This window comes from Mustela nigripes, chromosome 6, assembly GCF_022355385.1.
Source record: "Mustela nigripes isolate SB6536 chromosome 6, MUSNIG.SB6536, whole genome shotgun sequence".
Taxonomy (NCBI): Eukaryota; Metazoa; Chordata; class Mammalia; order Carnivora; family Mustelidae; genus Mustela; species Mustela nigripes.
In genome coordinates, this window is record NC_081562.1 from 91,449,692 (window position 1) to 91,471,166 (window position 21,475).

Below are 21,475 nucleotides of genomic sequence, written 5' to 3' on the forward strand. Positions count from 1 at the left end.
GGAAATGGCGACCAATTGCGCATTACCATTGCAAACTGCCAACCAATGGGTGGCGGCAGCGCCGATTCTGTTCCACGAATAGGGAGAGCGCAGATGGGCGAGGGCGTGTGCTTCCTGGACACCACAGGTGTGGAAGCGAACGCCGCTCTTCGAGTCGGACGGGCTTCTGAAGCCAGCAGGTATGGGCTGCCGGGAGACTAGAAATGGGGCAGAGGAAAAGTGGTGCGGGGTGAAAGATGGAGGGCGGGGGCGGAGGGAGGTTGGAGCGTCGGCGACCTAACGAGAGGAGCTCTGAAAAGACCCCTGAGGATAACCGGACGACAAACTGGAGAGGGAAGCTGGGAGGGGCGTGGGGCGGGTCCAACACTAGGGTTTAAGGAATTTCAGGTAAAGACGGGCGAGCAAGATTTGCTTCCCAAGTTCACATCAACGAGCACGATTTTAAAAGGCCAAGTTCAGACAATCAGAGCCGCCTCTTGAATCGGGAATAAGGCTCCGTGACTCGAGATGCTGAGCTCAGGTTCCTTCCTAGCTCAATCCAAAAGCCATTGGGTAAATACTTGGCAGCGCCCTTCGCTTGAGAAAGGGATTGGGATGCGGCCTGCTTACATGCCAAGGGAATGAGAGAGACTGGACGGGCAAGCCACATAGGAAGAGGTGGGGATTAGAAGTAGTTTTGTCCCCTTACCCCTTATTGGTGGTTGTTAACCCCTGCTGTCAGAAGTCCCTGCCCCAGGCCTAGACCCCTTAGGTTACAGTTGAAGTGTAAAGATCAGAGTAAAGATTGCCATTAATGTCTCTGAAAGTAGAGAGCACCCCTCTTGCCTTTTAAGTTTTCTTTCCTAAGTCTTCAGTTTTTCCTTTGTGCACAATGGGGAAGTTCTTTTATTCCCAATATAGTTAAGGGGATTTGGGCTATCCAGGAGACAACTTGGTGGAACTCATTCAAAGAGGGGTTAAGAGGAAATTGAATTGGACTTCTGCCTGATCCCCCCACGGTGGTAGGATGAATGTGGGGGTGGCACACAGCGAAGTAAACCCCAACACTCGAGTGATGAATAGCCGGGGCATCTGGCTGGCCTACATCATCTTGGTAGGACTGCTGCATGTGGTTCTTCTCAGCATCCCCTTCTTCAGCATTCCTGTTGTCTGGACCCTGACCAACGTCATACATAACTTGGTGAGCAGTTATACCCTTACACCCAACCCAGGCCTTACACCCAACCCAGGCCTTTCCAAACCAAAACCCAATATCACTGATTATTTGGGAATTTATGTCTTTGTTTCGGAATCTCAGCATAATTCTTGGGCTGAGGGACTACTTTCTGCCTCCTCACACTGCACCCCACCGCCCCGCCTTTCCCTCCTCCCAGGCTATGTATGTCTTCTTACATATGGTGAAAGGGACACCTTTTGAGACCCCTGACCAAGGAAAGGCTCGGCTACTGACCCACTGGGAACAGATGGACTACGGGCTCCAATTTACCTCTTCCCGCAAATTCCTCAGCATCTCTCCTATCATACTGTGAGTCTAGGGGGAGATACAGGGAATGCTCTAAGCATAGGGAAGCTTTAAAAAAGCAGACTACTAACTTACACCCTTTGAAGATATTATGGTATGGTCTGAATCTAGGGAGAGCAATAAAAAGTAGAAGATAGTAATCAAGTATTCCTTGCTGCCCGTTGGTGGTAGGGGAATGGAGAAAGGACTGAGAAAACACCCAAGCAAAACCAAATGGTTTTACACTTCAAAGGAAATGAATAAATAAAGCAGAACAGATATAAATCTGTGAAAACTGTGGGGAATTGAAGCAAAAGCACTCTAACAGCCACATAAGACTTCAGCTGTCATTTACCACATCATTAACAATGAAAAAACTCTTCTAATTTATAAATCTCCAGCTAAAAGTGCTGATTATCTCCCCAATCCCAAAGTAAATACTATTAATTTAACTGGAATATTTTCAGATATTCTAGGACTACATGCAATAAAACTGGTCATTTAAAAATAGAAGAGAAAAGTCACTGCAAAGCCATAAATAACAGCTAGGGAAGGCCAACATCACTTAACCCATTTCTTCTCTCCCCAGCTACCTCCTGGCCAGCTTCTACACCAAGTATGATGCTGCTCACTTCCTCATCAACACAGCCTCGTTGCTCAGCGTACTGCTGCCTAAGTTACCCCAATTCCATGGGGTTCGACTCTTTGGCATCAACAAATACTGAGGGATGGGGCTGGGGATAACACTGGACCAAAGGGCTGCAACATCCTTTCCTCCTCTGTATTGTCTTCTGTATCTTGAAACCCTGAGAACTACATAACCTTTCCCAAACTCCCAGGAAGAAAACAGACTGGAAAATGGGGCTCCCTGGCCTCAGGGAGCTAAAAACAAATTTTCTTTTAATCAGGAAAGGTGGCAAAGATAAGGGCCAAATCAGTCTCCCTCACAGCAGGAAGCCATGTTTGAGCAGTTTGTTTGGTGATTAAGTTTTCCCAGATCTTCTACCTGCACCACCTACCAGCTCTGTTTTGCTGTGTTTTTTCCCTATAATAAAGTTTTTTTTTTTTTTTTTCAGATATGGCTATAGTTTGGTCAGCAGGAAGGGTAGGGAGATGTCCTCATAAGGCTGGGGAAGAAACAAGGAATAGCAACTTATTGTATAAAACTTCTCTAAGGTATTGTTTTAATCCCCTCTCCCTTGATCCAGTAGGAGGTGCCCTTCACTCAGCTAACACTTAGGGAAAGGATTCTCAAATGAGAAAAAGGGCAAAGAAAAGAGGACAGATACAGGTTGCCAGTTTATATATTTATAGAAAGATAATCCCCTGGCTTTAAATAGATATGTACATACAAATATGAACAAACTTAAAAAAATACAAACCCTTGGATCATAAGGGGGCTTCTGGGAGCCCCTTTATCCTTCTCCCTCACCCAAGGGCAGAGGGCATGAGTCTGCTTTTTAAAAATTATTAGTTTGGCCATCCCTGCAGCAACAAGCATGAAGTTGGGTGATTACCCACAAGGAGAATGTCAGAGGAAAAATTCAAAGTTCCCACTCTCTGAACTCTATGTATAATCTCCTACAATTAGGGCTACATGCTTTCTTGTTCTCTTTTAACTAGAATGTTGGGGTAAAGGAGGGGGCTCCCTCCTGAAACGGGTCAAGAAATTATAAGATAGACTCGTAGTTTAAAAAAGGGGGGGAAGTGTCATCTGCTCTAGAAGCAAGAGACAAAGGCATACAGACCCCAGGGAAATACCAGTTCCCACACTACCATGGGAGATATTGTCCAGCCCAGGTCCAGGCTCTAGGATCTTTGCTTTAGCCACCCCCTATTTCTTTGGTATTGTCAGAAGACAAGATTCAGTTCCTAGGTGCTGGTGGAGGAGGGAGAGTGGTTCTGGGGCTTCCTACAAGTACTAAGTGAAGAATTTGAGCTTAAAATTTTCCCTTTTTTAAATATTTAAAAATAAACAAGTCAAAACTCCATCCTGTGCTATACACAGCCCTTTTAACTCCCTGACATTGATCTGAGGAAAGAAGAGAAGGGGTGTCAACGTTGGAAGGGCCTCCTCACTTTCTTCCGCCGCTTCGGTTTGGCTTCTCCCTTGGGTACTGTGCTGTTGGGCTTAGAGGCTGCAGTGGCCCCAGGGCCAGGCTGAGGAGCTGCAAAGAAGTTCCCATTGGACATTTGGCCTGGGGGTACTTGAAATATCCGGCTCAAGAAATCCTGAAGGTCAGCAGGAGGGGCATCTGGGGTTGCTCTGAGAGGAAAACAGAAGACATTATGAGGCAAGAGCTATTAAGAGTTACATGGTTACCTCTGTTACCTGTTTACACCTAAGTTAAAGATACACTGCAGGGGAAAGAAAAAGATATACTGAATCAGCTGCCAAACTTAAGGGTAAGACCTCTAGGTGTCCTAAGCAGCATGTCATCTGAAATCATATTCAGAACTACAACAGTAGGTAGATTGTTGAAAGAAGTAACACCTACCTCTGCCGCCCACTGGTGCCTGGAATCCGAGAACCAAAGGAGATGTGATAGGGGACTCTGTGAGTATCTGGGGAGATTCCCACACGCTGGCATCCAGCCCACTCTACAAGCATGAGAAATAATTAGCCAAAACATCACAGTTTTGAGCGTACATGAGCCCATATTTCTAGAGAACAGATGTGTACCTGTGATGTCATACACTTTTCCATCCATCAGTGCAAAATAGGTGATCTTGAGGCCCAACATGCTTGACTCTGCCCAAAAGTCTCCTTCCTCAGCAGGATGCAGTCTATTACACTCAGCACAGTATCTGGCACTCTTAGGTTCCCGGTCCATTTCAAACCTCCTACAACCCAACAAAAGGAAAGTTCCTTTTCATCTGTCAAGCCTACAACACTGTTCTGCTATCATCATTATAATCACTTCTCGGCCTTTTGGCTAAGATCAAGTGTTTAGTGTCATCATTATTGACAAATAGCTGATATATCTAAAATTATCTCCCCTCAGTTGTTACATATGTCTACGAACACCCGTACCCTCAACCTTCTCTCTTAAAACTAAAAATACTAACTTTTTTTTCTTAGTGCAATTCAAATTCCCAATCTCTTGACACTATGGCAAAAGTAGAAACCTCAGGGTCTTTTTACTCATCAGCTGTATCCCCCAACTACCAGTAATACTCAAACGGAAGTCTTTGGCTACCCAATGGCTAATCTGTGACTGTCCCATCCCTGCCCTATTTCATACCTATGCTTTCCCTGGCATCGACTGCACATCATAGTATTCATTGCCTCTTTGAGGTCATCCTGCAGCTTGGACAGAAACTCATTCACTGACCGGCTCAGCTCAGTCTCTGCCATTCGTTTCCTAAGAGAAAAAAGCCTTTGTAAATCAAAAGGTTTTGATCAAGGGACAAAGGGAGATGAAACTTTAAGCCTCTTGAGGCCCCTGGCCAGCCAGAAAGATAAGCAACCCCGTTCTCTCCACCTCAGAGAGCTTCACCCACAAGTTCAGGGACCTCTACTTTGAATTACTCATTTATCCCACCTGACAATTTCCCATTTCCAACTTACATTTCATATTCCTTCCGCCTTTCAGGGTTGCTGACAATGTCCCAAGCTGCCCGCAAAACCTTGAAGGCCTCCTCTGCCCGGGGATGATGATTTTTGTCAGGATGAACCTACCAAGACAAAGATTTCATCCCAAATCCATTCCAACCCTCTCCCCGTCTTAGGTCAAAATAACCTATTATCAGGATGCCTGGATAGTGCAGTGGGTTAAGCATCTGATTCTTGATCTCAGGGTTCTGAGTTCAAGCCTGGTTGGGCTCCACCTTGGGCTACATACTGGGCATGGAACATACTTAAAAAATAATAATAATAATAACCCTTGTATCAAATGGTTCTCTTTCATCACCCTTTTAGAGAATCAATACAACTTAATGACTAACTGCTCTGGCTATGCAGACACATATATAGGATCAAGTTCTAGCTCTGTCACTGTTAGCTATCTATCATGGATTACTGGGAGAATATTCACAACATATATACACAGAATTTGGCACTAGGATGATCCATCCTATCAGTGTGCCTGGAACTATCCCAGTTTTAGCACTAAAAGTTCATGTCTCAGGAAACCCTCAATCCCGGGAAGCAGGGATGGTCGGTCACCCTACCTGGTAAATGCATACTAAGCCCTCACATTTTAACTCATCGTCAAACATAAAGTAAGAGTTCCAAAGATACTACATCTTCAAACTCATTCTAACTAGAAAATTCTAGCATGTACTTCCCATAATGGTTTGCCTTTCTGTCCCAGAAATGAATTAGCATATTGTGATCCTCATAGGCTTTTTTTTTTTTTTAAGATTTTATTTATTTATTTGACAGAGAGAAATCACAAGTAGATGGAGAGGCAGGCAGAGAGAGAGAGAGAGGGAAGCAGGCTCCCTGCTGAGCAGAGAGCCCCATGCGGGACTCGATCCCAGGACCCTGAGATCACGACCTGAGCCGAAGGCAGCGGCTTAACCCACTGAGCCACCCAGGCGCCCCCCTCATAGGCTTTTTATCCACTTTTCAGCCTCTCCTCTAAGACAAATAGTATCCTCACCTCCTACAGCTTCCTGATGGTTCCCATCCTCCTTTTCCAAAAGAACAGAAAAAAGCTAATCTCCTGATGATGCCAAATAAAGAGAATGCCGTTAGTACTCCACATGCCCAAGCTTATAGAACAGCTTTCGGTCATGGTCACTCTGAGGCTTCAGAAGGACAGTGAGAGGTTTTGTAAAAGAAGCCCACAGACACTGGCCCAGAACAAGGGAGTACTTTGAGGTGCAGGGCAGATATATCGAGGATCACGGAACTTAACTATATCTCTACTCCAAGAAAGTAAGTTGAAAATGAAATTTTCTTCTAAGAATGTTATTCCCCAAGAGAGGATGTCTGCTAAAAGACAAGAAAGTGAGAAAAGAGCTCTACTGCTACTAACAATCTTGAGTGTAAACTGCCATTTCCCACTCTTAAGAATATCCCAGTCTATCCACTAAGGGGCATGCATTTCCCACTGAACTTAGTCCTCTGCTAAGTTACAGGCCTGGTACCTTACTGTGTCTTGATGGTTAATGGACACCTTGGTTAACCCATTCCTTTTTGTTGCCATGCAGTCACTGGCGTAATTTGCACACCATGATAATTTTACCAGTCCAGTTCCATATACTCAAATCAGCCTCCAATGGAATTTACACACATTACTTATAATACAGTTTTACTTACAGAAAAAGCAATAAAAATCTTACCTAAAAATATCAAATTAATATCTACTAATAGCAATTTGCATGCTTGTATTAAACATTTCCCTCAGGCATATGGGGCATCACAACTCCACCTGTACCACCCCCTCCCACCCCCCATCAATAAAAGCAACCATATCATGAGGTGCCTGGCTGGCTCAGTCAGTAGGACAATGGGACTCTTGATCTCAGGGTTGTGGGTCTGAGCCCTATATCAGGTGTAGAGATTACTTAAAAATGAAATCTTTAAAAACAGCCATATGTTTTTATGCATACAGATGCACATGCCTCTCTATGGTTTATGTTCCATTCTCTTTCCCTTTTCCACTCTAGACTGCTGTTCTTGAAATACTTTGTTTTCTTTCACCTAGTCCGGGAACAATCACATGCACTCCCTGAACCTTCCCACACTAAGTCCACACTTGCCTATCTGGGACAGATAGTTGGATATCCCCGTGTTCAAAAGACCCTCATTAGTTCAGGGTACAGAATGACAGGCTTTCCAATGAGGCCTCTTTTCCACCCTAGAGGGTGGTTAGAGGGACTTCACCTGAATATTCCAGGGTGAGTGGTCTAACATCCTGGGGTTCTGGGACCAAGCCCCTGCACCTGGCTCCCTGTTCAGCAGGGAGTCTGCTTCTCCCTCTCCCCACGCCACCCGTGCCCCTCCCCCTGCCCTGCAGACTCTCTAGTGCTCTCTCTCTCTCAAATAAATCAATCTTTTTTTTTTTTTTAAAAGAATCTCAAAACAAAAAGCTTAAAATGAAGGAAAAGTCAGATGCCACAGCAGAGGGGAAAAAGTCTTTATGACTGTTTCCTAAGAATTAATGTTGCTCCAGCTTCAAGTTGACTTTTTACTCTGCCTTCTCTTTATCCTACTCTTCCTAAAACTGGAATAGAAAATAAGACAACAAAGAGGAACAGGAAACAGAGGAAAGATACTCACCATCACTGCCAGCTGCCTATATGCCTTCTTCAGTTCAACATCTGATGCTGTGGCTTCAACCCCCAACACATGGAAAGGGTTTAGCTCATCCTCAGGAACCCCAGCCATGGTCAAGAGTCGAGCCACTTCTTCTTCAGGCTGGCAGGAGCGACCACTAGCTACAGGTGCATTCCCCTGCCTATTAGTTCTTGGCTTGACCCAAGGCAATTCCAGCCAACCCCACTGAAACATTTTTACCAACTGCTGCCATGGCCTGCTATCTCTCAGCAGAATCAGGCAACGCTGCAAGGTGGGAAAATCCAGCCAAGAAAAGAGCCAATTGGCTTTACCCCTCCAGCCTAACCGGTCACCCAGTCCCGCCAGAAACCGCCAGCTCAACTGTAGACAGCCCAACAAGAGGGCCAGAGCCAGAAGCAGCAAAGCACCTAGTAGCCTAAGAAAACGGGTCAACAGCCCTGCCCCATAGCAACATCCTTGGCTCAGAAACTGGAACGTTACCTGGGCCCAGCCTCCCAGCCGCCCTGCCCAGATTCCCAACCAGACTCGAAAAAGGTCCAGATCACTGCCTTTCAGCTGCCTGCATGCATAGATGAGATGGCCACAAGTCTCCACATACTCTCCCACCAATACCAGCAGTTCAATCAGCCACCAGAAGCCTGCCTGCCCAAGCTGACACAGTTCCTCTGCTCCCCATAATCCCAGGCCTTTGCGCTTATCTGCCTGACTTCTTTTCCGGCCCAGCCTATGTCGGCCAGGGGACCTGGGATCTCTGCGTCCACCCTCCCGAGTATCCTCCTTGGCCGGGATGCGGTGCCGCTGTCTCCGGGATGGTTTCTTCCTACTGGGCGCACGTGAAAAATCACTGGGGAACTTAAGCGGTTCCTCATCATCATATTCCTCTTCCAACTCTTCATCTTCCCCCAAAACTGGAGAGGTACAATGGTGACAAAAGTTGCTAGAAGAGCTATCTCCTCCCTCAGAGTAAGGCCCTTCAGGGACTCCAGGGATTCCCTGGCAGTTGCAAGCAGATGGAACGGAAAGAAAAGAAGGGTTGCCATCCTCCTGGTACCCAGCCTCATTCTCTCTTGAGAGTTCCTGGTCCACTCCTGATTCTTCTTCTGAAGATGCCTCACTCTGATCAAGGTCCTCTCCATCCCTTGGGGGTCCTGGACCCCTTGGGGGGCCATGGCTTGGATCCGACCAGTGGGCTGGGTTTGGGGGCTGTGTGTACTTAGGACTAGAGTGCTCTGTGAGACAGCGGGTACCATTAGGAGCAGGCCCCGCTGAGTCCCTGAGTCCTGAGAATGAAAGTATTTCAGGGTCCACAGAGGATCCTAAAGTCCTGAAGGAGGTACCACCACTGTGGTGGGCTCCACACAACCCTCTTTCTCCGGGGTGCTTCTGGGCCATGACCCCAGGGCTTCCTGAGGATTTTAGGTCACAGCCATCATGATAAGTTCTGATGCCTGCAACAAAGGTATCAAGGTGGGGATGATCAGAATTGAACTGAGAGAGGGGTTAAATAACCTTAAATTGAGGATATAATTAATGCACCCACCTCCCTTGTTTTCGCAAATTCTTCTGGGGCGTTCGTTATCCCTACCAATAAGCCAATACTCCATTACCACAACCGTGTTCCCTTCCCCCCTCCAAAACCCCTTAGTTTTTCTTCTTTCCCCAGAAAGTCATAATCCAGAATAAGGAAAGAGGGCGGTTACTCAAAGGGTGTGGTCCGGGGGTCACTCTTGGGTAAAAAGGGAAAGAAGACTGGAAAGGGGGGTGCCGCAGGCTGCCAGAAAAGGGTGGGGATCGTGCGGCTATCAAAGAAAACCTGGGGGCGGAGCTTGGGGTTGCCCCTGAGAAAGACATCCAGGAAACCCTTGGGCTGGGTAGAGGGGGCGAAGGTAACGTACCCGAAGAGCGGAGGTAACTCCTCCCCCTCGAGCAGCTGGGCCTAGGGCCAGGGGGAGCTACGAGAGCAGCTCCCCCGGCTCCGCCTCCCGCTCACGCTCTGCTTCCGCCTTCCGTCCCCGCCGTGGCCGCCGACCTACGCCCACTTCCACTTCCGGGGTCACCAGGGAAGAGACGGGAAGGAAGCGAAAAAGCGGTTGGCGGAGGCGCGAACTAGTCGTGCAAGCGCTGAGTCAAATCAGAGGAGGAGGTCCTGAGGAAGAACTGGCCCCGCCCCTTAAAGGGCTCTCAGCTGCCACCCTCCGCGTGCTGAAGTGATAGCTCCGCAGGCTGCACCACTGGTGGGCGCTGTAGCAGTGCCTGCAGACGCGGGACAGATTTTTTTTTTTTCAGGGTTCCTCTGGCTGTATTCTCGGGCTTGGCCGAGACTGGGAGATTGAGGACAGCCACCGAGCCACGGTGTTTCCCTTGCAGACAAAACCAGGGAGCGTAGAAGAACCACCACCCCGATCCTTTCCCTGCTGCCTGTAGCGAGGACAGAGACCCTTTTGTATCATGCGGAGGTGGAGCAGAGGGGAGGACGCCCCGGGCCAGCCCCCACCCTGGCCTCCCTGCACTACCCCTTCTTTCCCAGCAATCCTCGGCCTCCCCAGCGCCTGACCCAGCTGGCGAACTGCCCGGTATAACTGTAGCTCCCACGGCCCGGATCCGCCCCTCGGGACGCTGCTCCAAGGCACTATCAAGGTAGCGGTTCTGGGCGACTAGGAGCGTACCTCCGCTAGGCTCAGGACCCGAGCGCAGTGCCAAAAAACACTGCATTCATCTACATGCTGTTTTGCGTTTCATTTGCATACCGAGCAGCTCTCGGCCAACGTCTACACGCGCCCCCGCCCCCACGCAGACCCAGCTTGGGTCCCCTCCTCTGCTCGCGCTTCTCTCGTTAGTCCCCCTTCCAGGCCCCGTCTTGCTCCGCAAGTTTTTCCGCCCATGAGCCCCTCGCCGGCGCCCCCAGTTCTGTAAAAGCCCCTTCCCTGGGTCCCCAATCTCGACCACCAGGTTCTCCAGAAGACAATACTCCAATTCTCTGGGAAGTGGAAGAAACCAAGCCCGGGCTAGGGGGGTGCTGGGACCCCAGTTGGGAGTTTGAGAGCGTTTAGTTGTCGAGTCATCGCCTGAGCATTCAGAGATCTTTCCCCAAACGTCTTGTGATGTCCCCAAAACCTGTTCCTGCTATGGGGGGGAGGATCTCTGGTCCCAGCCTAGAGCAGTGGGCAAACTGTTCCCCCCACACACACCCAAAGGGAAAAGAGTTGGAGGGGCCCGCCCCGTGATGTCACCCCCCACACACCCTGTCCCCTTCCTCCACCCCCAGGCTGGTTGCAGTTAGCTCACGGGGCTTGGGCTTCGGCTTGCAAGAGTTTAGGGGGCAACGAACAGAGTGACCCTGGGGGTGCCTACGCCCGACAGCCGCCCCGACGCCTAGGACCTCCGGGCAAGGATGCAGCAGGGGGTTTAGGGAAGCACTTCTATCCCCTCCTCTTCTGAGCCCTGGCAGGGTGGTGAGTAGTTAACACTCCTTTCCCAATCTGTCCTTGTTTAGAGTCCCTAGACTTCCAAGCGGATTGAAGAGAGGAGCCCCAGGGAATCCCCACGCAAACCCTCTAGTCTGTTAGGACCTTGGTGTCCAAAAGAAGATGAAAGTGCCTGCATCCCTCCTACCCTACTCCCACAGTGCCCCCAGTACCAGCCCCGCCTTGATGTTCTTTCAGGAGCCAAATTCAAATTCTACTGGCAGCCCCGACACCCCCGGGGGGGTAGGGTGGGGTGGGGAAGGGAGGGGTAGGAAAAGTCCCATCAATGTCCTGAGAGGAGGAGCAAGAGGCGGTGTACCAGGATGTGAGATGTCTATGGGCAAGGTGCCTGCTTAGTCCAAGAGGGACCATGGGAACTGGACTGTGGCCAGATGCCCCTTCCCTCCAACAACTCCATCTCCACATGAGCTGGGGCTTCAGAACTTTGGCAAAGTGTGGGGACTCTCTCGATTCCTTGTCCCAAACTCTTTTAGTGTCTGTCTCTTTTCTCCCCTCTTCCTTCCCTGGGGTTGGAACAGCTGTTCAGAGACCCCACCATGACTCATTCTCTTCTCTTTCTCCTCCTACCCCCTCAATTAACCCCACCTTTCCCAGTCCAGTGAGGTAGTATTGAGTCCCAGATGGGGCAAGCTTTCTTTTTAGCTGGAACAAGCTGCTGGCCTTTAGCACCCAGTCTCACTAGTGTCCCTGGGCCCCCTCCTTCCACCGACCTAGGACTTTCTACTCTCTCCAACCCACCCTGGGAAGCTAGGGAGCAGATAAAGTTTCATAACCTTATAAGATTTTAGTTTAAGTTTTACTTCGTGTCCTTGTTTCAGAAGGTAGTAAAAAGACAGCTGGTTCCCCTTGACCCAATCCTGTGGATTTTTTCAGTTACTCCAGCAAGGCCATGCTCCCTCCTGAAATTGGCCTTTCTTCATAAGAAGCAGAGGTACAGAATTCTCAAGATTCATGGGCACCTCAGTTCCTCCCCCCTACCCCCTTGCAGGTTTCCCATCCCCCTCAAGATATTCATGGATGGATGAGAGGAGCTGACACTGATCTTCTCCTCTGGGATCACCTTTTCTTCGGCCATGGAGGAAGCCCTGTTGCCCCTGGCCATGACTTCTGACCCCAGGCCCTTTAATCAACAACTCCCAGAGCCTCCAGACCCAAGATGTGCCTTGGAACCCCAGGACAATCCTGAACTGGCACCCGCCCTGGTGTGTGCTCTTTGCTGCTGCTTTGGAATCATCTACTGCTGCTTCGGTGAGGGCAGGGCCAGGATTCTGGGGGGCAGCTGCCCAAAACTGTCACCCTCAAGGATGATGCCAACTTTCTCCTTTGTTCCTGGGCCATCTCTATTTTTCTGTCAGGGGATCCCTACCTTCAGTGAGGCCCATGCTGCTCTTGCCAGCTTTTCTTGTCCACACCCTATATCCATGCCCTCTAGCTCTGACCCCTGACAATTCTCACTTGCCTCTCCCTTCCCCCTACCTCAAAACTCCATTCCCACATTATCCTCCATGTTTAAGTCTTCTTCAACCCTTCCCCAATAATCTGCATTGGGGAATAATAACCTGCATTTCTTCCTGTCTACCATCCCTGGAAGTACTAAACCTTCCTTCTGTATTTACTCCCTGCAATGTATCCATCTTACCTCCTGATTTTTTTCCTCCCACCCCCTCACAGTGTTTGGAAGATCCCTGCCTTTCTTGAGATGATCCCTTTCTGCCCCTTGCCTTGAGGTCCCTGGGCTGCTGCTCCTGTCTTCTGCCCCTCTGATTAGCCACTCCTCTCCCTTCTAATTCATCAGAGCTGTCCCTGTAGATGTCTACTTTCTGTCTCTCAGTGCCTCCTGCCTCCCTTCCCAGGCTACCGCTGCTTCAAGGCAGTAATGTTTCTCTCGGGCCTGCTGTCGGGAGCTCTGGTGATCTTCCTGCTGTGCCACAAGGAGCGAGTGCTAGAGACACAGCTGAGCCTGGAGGTGAGCGCGGGCATTGCGCTGGGCATCGGACTCCTCTGTGGCCTGGTCACCATGTTGGTTCGCAGCGTTGGGCTCTTCCTGACTGGTCTCCTGCTAGGCCTGACCCTGGGTGCCGGGGCCCTGCTGGGCACAGAGCCCATCTACCAACCACCTTCAGCCTGGGTGCCAGCTGGGGGGTTGGTGGGGCTGGCACTCCTGGGAGCCCTGCTCACGCTTCGGTGGCCACGTCCATTCACAGTTCTGGGCACAGCCCTGCTGGGTGCTGCGGTGCTGGTGGCCTGTGCTGACTACTTCCTAGAGGGGCTGGCACTGGGCAGTCGGCTGGGCCAACGCTTGCAGGCACTTCCAGCCTTGCCTCCTCTCTGCTGGTATAGCTGGGTCTTGCTGGGCACCTGGCCAGCCCTGGGGGCCCTTGGGGCCCTGGCCCAGTGGAAGCTCATGGATGAGGAACATGGAGGCCACGCCAATGGTGAGTTAGTGCCATGGTACAGAAGCAGCCAACCTGTGCCTTCTCATGTCCCCAGTTTCCAGACTTGACAGGGCGGTGGCAGGAAGGGGGGTGGGAATGGGGAAAATATACTTAAGGGTGGCAGTGTCCGAGATGAATGAGGTAGGGCATTGAAAGGACATTAGAGTTGGAGGAGCCAGCAGTTTGGGTAAGAATGAGGAAAAATTGTCAGAGGAAGCAGAGAGGAGTTAGTTCCTGGGGACTGTTATGGAAGGAAAGAAAGGTCTCAGGGAAGTCCAAGAGGAAAGTGCAGGAGGGTTTCAAAAAAGAGTTTCTTTCAGAATAGCCAGGGAGGAAATGAGGTTTGAGAGAGTTACAATAGGAAGATCAAAGGGGTTTCTGTAGAGGGTAAAGGTGTTAGGGGGTAGAATGCAGGGTCTCAAGGGGCCTCCCTGAGTCTGTATGGCCCCCTCCCAAGCAGTGGTCTTGAGCCACCAGCGAAGGCATCTTCAACTCCTTCGGATCCGCCAGCAAGAGGCCAAGTTGCACCGGACATCCGCTGGGGTGGGGCTCTGTGAAGGCAGCTACCGGCGCCAGCTTCCCCCCAATCCCCGGAGCCCCGCTGATAGTCTGGCTCCCGTGAGTGAGGGGAAGGGCACACCTGGGGATGGGGCAGAGGGCACATGGGGATGGTTGGGGTCAGGGTCAGGGGTGGAGGGTTCTGACCCAGGCCCTACCTTCTACCCTCTCTGCCCTGTGCCTCTCTAGAGTTATCTCCAGAGCCTTCGAGAGCGCCAACTGGGACCAGGCCCCCAGGCCACAGCCCCCCACACCATCCTGGACCTGGATTCCGACTGTGGTTCCACTGTACCCCTCACCACACCTTCTGGTTCCACCCGGACCTGAGCCTAAACCTCCACTGATGCTTCGACCCCTACCAAGGGCCTTGGAACACCAAGTGTGCAGGGCCTGAACCCACAGGACCCACACACAAACTTACCCACCTCTGTCACTGGGGATAGAATCTGTACTCCAACCCAGACCAGTCCTGTAGGGATATGTTTCAGGGACAGATAAAGGGGAATCTTGTAGGGAAGGGAGAGGAATGGAAGGCTGAATACCTACCTCTGTCTAATAATAGAGGTGCCCTGCCCCTAGAGTAACTGGCTTCCTAATTCCCTCGAAACCAAGGAGGGCCCTTACCCAAAGAGCCTTTTACATACTTGCCTCAGTGTGCCTCACGATGGTAGATTAGGGGGTTTTGTTGTTGTAGGACCTACAGAAAACCAGGTAGCTCCCTAAAGCACTTGATAGCTATTTGATGGGGAGAAGGGTACAGAGGAGCTCCTGGCTTCCATAGGCTCAAGTCCCGTTCTCCTACCTCATTTGGGAATACAGTCCTCCATGGTGCTTCCCTTTCTCTCCTTAATGTGGGGAAGACCACGGGACAATGCATGGCACAGAACCTGCCTCCCCCCACAGCTGTCTACTTCTCCAAGGGGAGACCATTGGCACACATGCCAGAGTCTTGCCCTTTTGCCCAAAGCAGCCTGGTCTTCACTGCTGCATGGGAGACAAGTGCCTTCTCTGCTTCTCATTGTAGGTGATGCTCATCTCTTTCACTAGAACTTTATCCCAGCCACTAACCCATTCTAACTCCCTCCTCTGATTTTCCTGCTCAGAGTCTGTTCCCTGGTTCCCTGAACAGCATGAAGGAAGATGTGTTCCTCCCCTGGGCAACAGAGCTATGATGGGAGGGAGGAAGAATATGGAGCATGTGAATAAAAAGGCATTGAACACTGAACCAGGGAGTCCAGCCTCTACTGTTGCTGCTCTTTTCTTTCTCTGCACCCCCAAACTTTAGCCAGACTGATAAGTCCTCTGTCCCCTAAAGATCTGATATGGCTATCCTCACCAGACTGGACTACCGGACTCACAGCTACACACACACATAGCCAGAGGAAGAGCTGTTCAGTCCTCTTTAATGAACATGGAGTTAGCCTTTAAGCACAAATGTGCCAGACATTGTGCTCTGCACTTCACAAAAAGTATTTCATTTAATGCAAACACCCTGCAGGACTAGTATTAACCTTATTGAGCAGATGGGGAATCTGAGGTTCAATGAGGTTAATTAACTTGCCTAAAGTCATAAGCAAGTAAATGTGATTCTTAAAGTGTTCCAAAGCCCTTACTCATTTTACTGGCCATGCCATTTTCAGGCCGTGTCCTGAGGGATGCCTTCCTTCTACTGCTGTCTTCCAGAAAGTAGATAACACAGTTGGAAGGTGCTCTGTAGGATGAGCGAAGGAATGTATAGAGTTGGGAGCTGACCCAGAGTTAAGGAGTCCCTGCCTAGGAGGGCAAGAGCACAGAGGAGTGGTGGCCGGAGCTGGGACCTTTCAAGCCCTGAAGTCTATTGTTCATTCCCCCTGACGCAGCCCTGCAGGCTAGGGAGCAGACATTTGACTCCTCTCAGGCCTCCTGGCCGGTGACATTACCAGGGAATGAAAGGGTGGGGGAGCCTGTGGCTGAGGGGCTAATGTCCAAGATAGGGTCTCTGGGTGGGTGGTCAGTGTTCAAGGTGGTACCTATGGCTGAGGAAGTGGAACCCAAGGTGGTTCCTATGGCAGAGTGGTCAGTGCTTGAGGATAAAGAAGTGGCATCTCCACCTGACAGAGTGGGGTCTGAGGTCTGGGGATGACAGTGCATCCAGTGGTGGGCAGTATCTCTGGGATAGCCTTTCTCTCCTCGAAGCTGCCTGTTGAGGCGCCAGTATTGTTTACCCTTGAAGAAATAGACCTGGCCATCCCGCCAGCTCATAGCAGCAGAGGGCTGGTTTGGCGCTCCCGTAAACAAGCCTTTGATTGGTTTAGGGTAGTGGCTGAAGTCCGTTCGGGCCAGCTCGTCCCACTGCCAGTACCCGGAGCCCTAGGAGTAGGGTGGGTAGGGAGAAGAAGAGGATAAGGAAAGAGCTTAAGGATCCCCAGATCTACCCCCGCTGCAAATGATCTCCCTTCAAGAGCAAGTCTGCTTCTCAGTGTGAGGTAGCCCACCTCTCCTAAGAAGGGATTTGCCCTTGCTTTGAACTTTGTACCTTAAAGAGGAACACCTTTTGGTTGAAAGGCCAATAGAGAGCTGCATCCAGGTTGGGTTCTACCCTGTTCAGCTTCTTGGGGAAGCCAGGAGACATCTTGAAATTAATATAGCGCCACACCTTGTCTCCTGAGAGCAGGTAAGGAAAGAACATGTTATGTCTGTCTCCAGGTGATAGCTTTTGGTTCTCCCATTCCACCCTTCCAGAAACTTCTCATCTCTCCCTCCCTTTTATGGCTTCTTTAATTGTAGGCCCTCCTCAGGTAACACACCGTAAAACAGTCTCTTTTACCCTTAAAGAAGTGAATCCATTGTGTTCGAGGAGAGTAGACAGCAGCATCTAGGTTTCCTGGGAGCCCCTCCCAAAGGGCAGACACTTGGAACAAGGGACCCAGCCCTGAATCGGTCACTGTCCACACGTAGTTCCCCTTGAAGGCATAAGTCTTCCCGCGGGGCCCTGAGGGTAAAGTGTGGACAAGTCAAAAAGACTTGGGTCAAATAAAGACTTACGGGCTCTGCAGGCAGGCTGATAATTTGCTCTCCTCCCACAGTCTGGGCCTCAAAACTTCATTCAACTTTAATTTAAAGAGAGGATTAAGGTAGAGAAGGAAGACTCCGTGTTCAGCCTCTTTGTTATTCAGACCAATTCAGCTCTGATTCACTCAATAAAACAAAAACCCTGCAGATAGCTCACCTTTGGGGACCTCACCTCCCATTCCAAGTAGCTTCCAAGTTGTCCTTCCATGCAGGTATGATACCTTCTCTAATAGACATTCTAGGAAATAGAGTTTTCTTCACCTTGCTATATTACCAGATATGTTTTGCTGGCCCTTATAGCGAAGCTACTGAGGTAAATGCCCACCTAGCCCACCTTTAATTTGGCTCTGAAGCCTTCCTCTCCATGCCACGTGCCTTCTTCCATGGCCACTAACCTCTGTCTGGTATCTAACTTCTGCTCATTCCCATCTGTCCAGGTCATTCCCATCTGTCCAGGTCTCAAGATCAGTGGGCTGCTGCCACTGCCTGCCTATAGCCTGGAGGGGAAGGGCCTCACCCAACATCATGGCATCCAGTTCACCACTGCAGGGGTCTGGCATGGGACTGGGTTCTGTGGGTACATGTGGTACAGTGGGGAGCTCCATCTCTTCTTCCTCATCTTCTATCTCTGGGTTCTTCTTCCCTGCAAGGCCACATAATGCTGCTCAAGGAGAGAACTCACAGTACCTGGCCTCCCCACTCTTCTACAAGTTTGCCTCAGAATCCCCATAGAAAGTGGAAAAGGGAACCCTAGAGAATTTCTCTTGGTGGGAGGCAAGATCGTATTGATATCGGCAGGAGACACATTTTAGTTTTGAGAGGCACCAGAAAGGAGGAAGGAAGTTTGCTGGAACACTGATTCTTCTTCATCCCCAAGAACGGGTAAGAGGAGAGAGAGGCCTGAAAGGAAGGTCAGACATGGAAGTGTCAGAAAAACAACTCCTGAAAATGAAGAAGCCTAAATAACTGGGCAAGAGGAAGAGAAAGAAGCCAAGTCATTTCCCACCATGGAGGTTAGACCAGTCTCTTCAGCCTGAAGAGATGCTGGTCACACTGACCTCAGGATCACTAGGGGTCATGATTAGCCATAACCTGAGGGAAAAAACTAACCGTAGAGAGCCTGAATCCCTGCCACATCATCTGGGTGCAGCTTGAAGTGGGGCCGGTAGCCAGCATAGACAGGGGCCATGAGGGCCTGGGTATATCGAGAGTGCCCAAGCCCCAGGGCATGGCCCAGTTCGTGGGCTGCAATGATGCGCAGATTCACCCCTTGGTAAGTTCTCTCAGTCCAGAGTTCATCTTCATCAAAATGCACACTGCCCAGCTCTGGGATGTCAGCATGGGCCAGGACCCTCCCTGGACAAAGACAAAGGTGGATAGGAAGGAGGTCAGAGTCTCCTAGGCTAAAGTGTCCCCTGCATGTTATAAACCCCAATTTCTCCATTCTCTTAAATTTCCAACTGTATTCAGTCAATTTTCACCTCCCCTTGTCATCACCCAGTTCTCTCTGCGTTGCCCATCCCTCTGTCTCTATACTTCTCAACCACTCTTTTCTCTCTGGCCCAGTTCTCTCTGAGGGGTGTCTTGAGCAGGGGAACTTAAACCAAGGACTAAAGCATAAGCTTCAAAGAGGAAGCTTGATAAGACCCCAGAGAGGTGACCAGCTGCTCTCTGAGAGAATATTAGAAGGTGGTTAGAGAGTGTGGGGTGCAGTTAGGCATAGGGAGCAGCCTGAACATTAATGTTGCAGAGTCACTGGCTCAAGGGGACAGAGATCATCTCAAATGTCTGTGAGGTGGGAACTGAGAGCTGGTGCCTACCAGGCCCATCAAAGGAATTGGAGCAGTATGGTGTCTGACGGCCATGGAAGGAGAGGCGGATGTCAGCAAAGCCAGCCTGCACCTCCCGGAAGGTCAGGGGGGCCACATTGCTCCAGTACTGGAAGGCTTGAAGGAGGGCAGCCCGGGCTGTGTGGGGTGGAAGGGTGGAAGGCAGGTTCAAGATGCGGAAGGTCAGGTGCTTCTTTCTCCAGCGGCCTGATTATTGGACGGAAAATAGGTTAGAAACAGATCCTCTGCCAACCCCAAAGAGCTCCCCTGAGTCTAGGCATTCGCTCAAAAGAGTTATGTGTCCAGGCAGGCAATGATCAGTTAATCACCAGGTGATCATCCATTCAACACTGAGCTGGACCAGCCTGTCCCAATGCCACCTGTACTCCAGAGCCCTTCCACAGCCTCCTTTCCCTCCCTTTCCCAATCTCAGTCCTCACCCAGCAGGAGGTATTTAAGGGTCTTCTGGTTGAAGGGGTCCTCCAGGCCACAACGGGGCTGCCCCATGCGGGCCCTTGTGGCATCATCCAGCTGACCTGAGACTGGCAGCTCAGATGCTTCCTGAAAAGCTCTGAAAAGAGGGAGAGGGATGGGCCCAGCAGGGCAGGGGAGTCTGGAATGACTGAAAACTGGAGATAGCTCTTTGGCCCCTTCTGCCCACAGTGGTAGGTGAGAATGGCACAGGATCTCTGAAACTGATGGGGTCACTCCCGTAACCAGTCTTCATAATTAGGACTTTCTCTTCTGTTCTGCAGAAATAGCAATACTCCAGCTTCATCTCCCCATCTTCAGTCTCTTATCTGTGTAAGGTTTCCCTCAGGTGTAGCCTTCTTCCCCTACTGCAATTTCTAAACTTCTTGTGCTTTGGGGAAGTGCCCTGCCCCCTGCTCTGGAAACTCTCCCACCACCGGTCCAACCTGAGAGCCTGTCCTCCCTCAGCCTTCTCCTCCTGGCTGGACTCCGCTCCCAGCCTAGCCTGCTCTGGGGCAATTTCCAAGCTCAGGCTCTGCAGGCACTGTGGCTTTTCAAAGAACTATGAACGCAGCTGAGAGCAGAAAGAAAAACTACCCATTAGATCCAAAATAGGAAAAGAAAACTTCAAAATAGAAATAAATGCTGAATTAAATGTCCACAAAAAGCAACATCATCCCAACAACTCAACTCCAAATCAACTCGACTCATAGTTTTATCTGTAAATTATGCTTCATGTGGGATGTCGCTAATAGTGTATTGGATACAATGTGGAATGGAGCCTCCAAAGGGATGCTCAGGGTCTAGGAAGATGCAATGACTGCTCCTCATCTTTGGATCCCCATCTCATTCCATGCCCCACCCCCCTGAGAGTGATAGCAACCCATTCCCTAGCTCCCCAACATGGATTGGGGTCAGGCAGAAGTGGGCCTGGTGAGAAGAAGGGATGGAAAAGGAAGGTGGAAAGATGACCTTGCAACCTTGACCCTTAATAAGGCATGTGCCTTATAACCTCTCACCTCAGAGCCTCCATAATATCTTCTGGCCTGAAGTCATCAGGTCCTTCTAGAGGCTTCTGCAGGTACCCATATTGCAAGAGGTAATCCTATGATGGGGGTCACAGTAAGCAGAATAAAAGGGGAATGAGTCTCAGGGTAACACTTCTCAGTGGCCTAACAGACCAATGAGGATAGGAAGGGGCAGACATAGAAGGACTAAAGGAAGGGCATCTCAAGGAAGGGGCTCAGGTGGAACAAAGGCAAGAAGTATGAGATGTGTAGGAGTAGATCATGGAGCAGAAGAAGGGAGAGAAAGGCAGGTTGAAGGTCAGGAGGGAGGCTTGGGTGGGACTGTGGCGTAGTACCCCAATCCCTTCCTGGGCCTGTGTCCCTCCTTCCCTGGAGGACTCACCACTGCTGTCTCTTTCCCTGCCGGCCCCAGGGCCCGGCCTGAGACTGTCATAGGGAGTAAGAAACCCAGCCACAGCCACAGCCACAGCCACTGCCAGTCCATGGTCGAACCAGGCAACAACTCCAGAGGCTGTCTGGGCCTTCTGCCCTGAGATCTCTGGGAACTTGGGGGAGCAAGATTGGGCTGGGGGGGCCTCCTGCCTCCAGTTCTTTCCACTCTCCAGTCTCTGGCCCTCTTTATAAAACTTCAGAGGAGGGAAATTGGGGGGAGTGGCAGTGGGAGGTGACTCAGTCCAGAGATATGTTGCAATTCACCACTAACCCCTGTCCTGCCACAGAGTTTCTGTCAAGAAGAGTCCCCAACAGAGTCCATTCCCACAGAGTCCTCCCCTGAAGATGGGAAGACTTTTCACATTGTCCTGGGGGTGAGCATCGTGGCAGGAGGAGAAGCAGAATCCCAGCAGAGACCAGGATAGGGACCATGAC

At 50.4% G+C, this 21,475-nt stretch overlaps 4 protein-coding genes across 7 annotated transcripts; 2 read left to right on the top strand and 2 right to left on the bottom strand.

The window, feature by feature from the left end:
• Nucleotides 1–76: 76 nt before the first annotated feature.
• ORMDL2 (ORMDL sphingolipid biosynthesis regulator 2) lies at nucleotides 77–2,576 on the top strand. The gene is made up of 4 exons (XM_059403352.1): nucleotides 77–179; nucleotides 1,006–1,180; nucleotides 1,374–1,525; nucleotides 2,091–2,576. The coding sequence occupies exons 1-4, from the start codon at nucleotides 94–96 to the stop codon at nucleotides 2,224–2,226; spliced, it is 549 nt and encodes a 182-aa protein (XP_059259335.1). The 5' UTR covers nucleotides 77–93; the 3' UTR covers nucleotides 2,227–2,576.
• Nucleotides 2,577–2,789: 213 nt separating this feature from the next.
• Nucleotides 2,790–10,678, bottom strand: DNAJC14 (DnaJ heat shock protein family (Hsp40) member C14). The gene is made up of 7 exons (XM_059403350.1): nucleotides 9,647–10,678; nucleotides 7,734–9,199; nucleotides 5,073–5,179; nucleotides 4,747–4,866; nucleotides 4,185–4,345; nucleotides 4,000–4,102; nucleotides 2,790–3,767 (listed from the first exon to the last, which is right to left on the bottom strand). Exons 2-7 carry the CDS (start codon nucleotides 9,141–9,143, stop codon nucleotides 3,557–3,559), a joined length of 2,112 nt encoding a protein of 703 aa, XP_059259333.1. The 5' UTR covers nucleotides 9,144–9,199; nucleotides 9,647–10,678; the 3' UTR covers nucleotides 2,790–3,556.
• A 309-nt stretch (nucleotides 10,679–10,987) lies between these two features.
• Nucleotides 10,988–14,753, top strand: LOC132019776 (transmembrane protein 198-like). 4 transcript variants are annotated; one of them, XM_059403357.1, is made up of 4 exons: nucleotides 10,988–11,203; nucleotides 13,090–13,671; nucleotides 14,129–14,289; nucleotides 14,419–14,753. In XM_059403357.1, exons 2-4 carry the CDS (start codon nucleotides 13,113–13,115, stop codon nucleotides 14,554–14,556), a joined length of 858 nt encoding a protein of 285 aa, XP_059259340.1. In that variant the 5' UTR covers nucleotides 10,988–11,203; nucleotides 13,090–13,112; the 3' UTR covers nucleotides 14,557–14,753. The 4 variants fall into 4 exon arrangements, with proteins under 4 accessions (XP_059259340.1, XP_059259336.1, XP_059259338.1 ...); XM_059403353.1 differs by lacking the exon at nucleotides 10,988–11,203 and adding an exon at nucleotides 12,227–12,484; XM_059403355.1 differs by lacking the exon at nucleotides 10,988–11,203 and adding an exon at nucleotides 12,227–12,484 and having other exon boundaries at nucleotides 14,132–14,289.
• An 862-nt stretch (nucleotides 14,754–15,615) lies between these two features.
• MMP19 (matrix metallopeptidase 19) lies at nucleotides 15,616–21,213 on the bottom strand. The gene is made up of 9 exons (XM_059403358.1): nucleotides 20,991–21,213; nucleotides 20,600–20,685; nucleotides 19,550–19,680; nucleotides 19,101–19,316; nucleotides 18,391–18,636; nucleotides 17,798–17,923; nucleotides 17,036–17,200; nucleotides 16,745–16,872; nucleotides 15,616–16,578 (listed from the first exon to the last, which is right to left on the bottom strand). The coding sequence occupies exons 1-9, from the start codon at nucleotides 21,090–21,092 to the stop codon at nucleotides 16,123–16,125; spliced, it is 1,656 nt and encodes a 551-aa protein (XP_059259341.1). The 5' UTR covers nucleotides 21,093–21,213; the 3' UTR covers nucleotides 15,616–16,122.
• Between the last annotated feature and the right edge of the window lie 262 nt (nucleotides 21,214–21,475).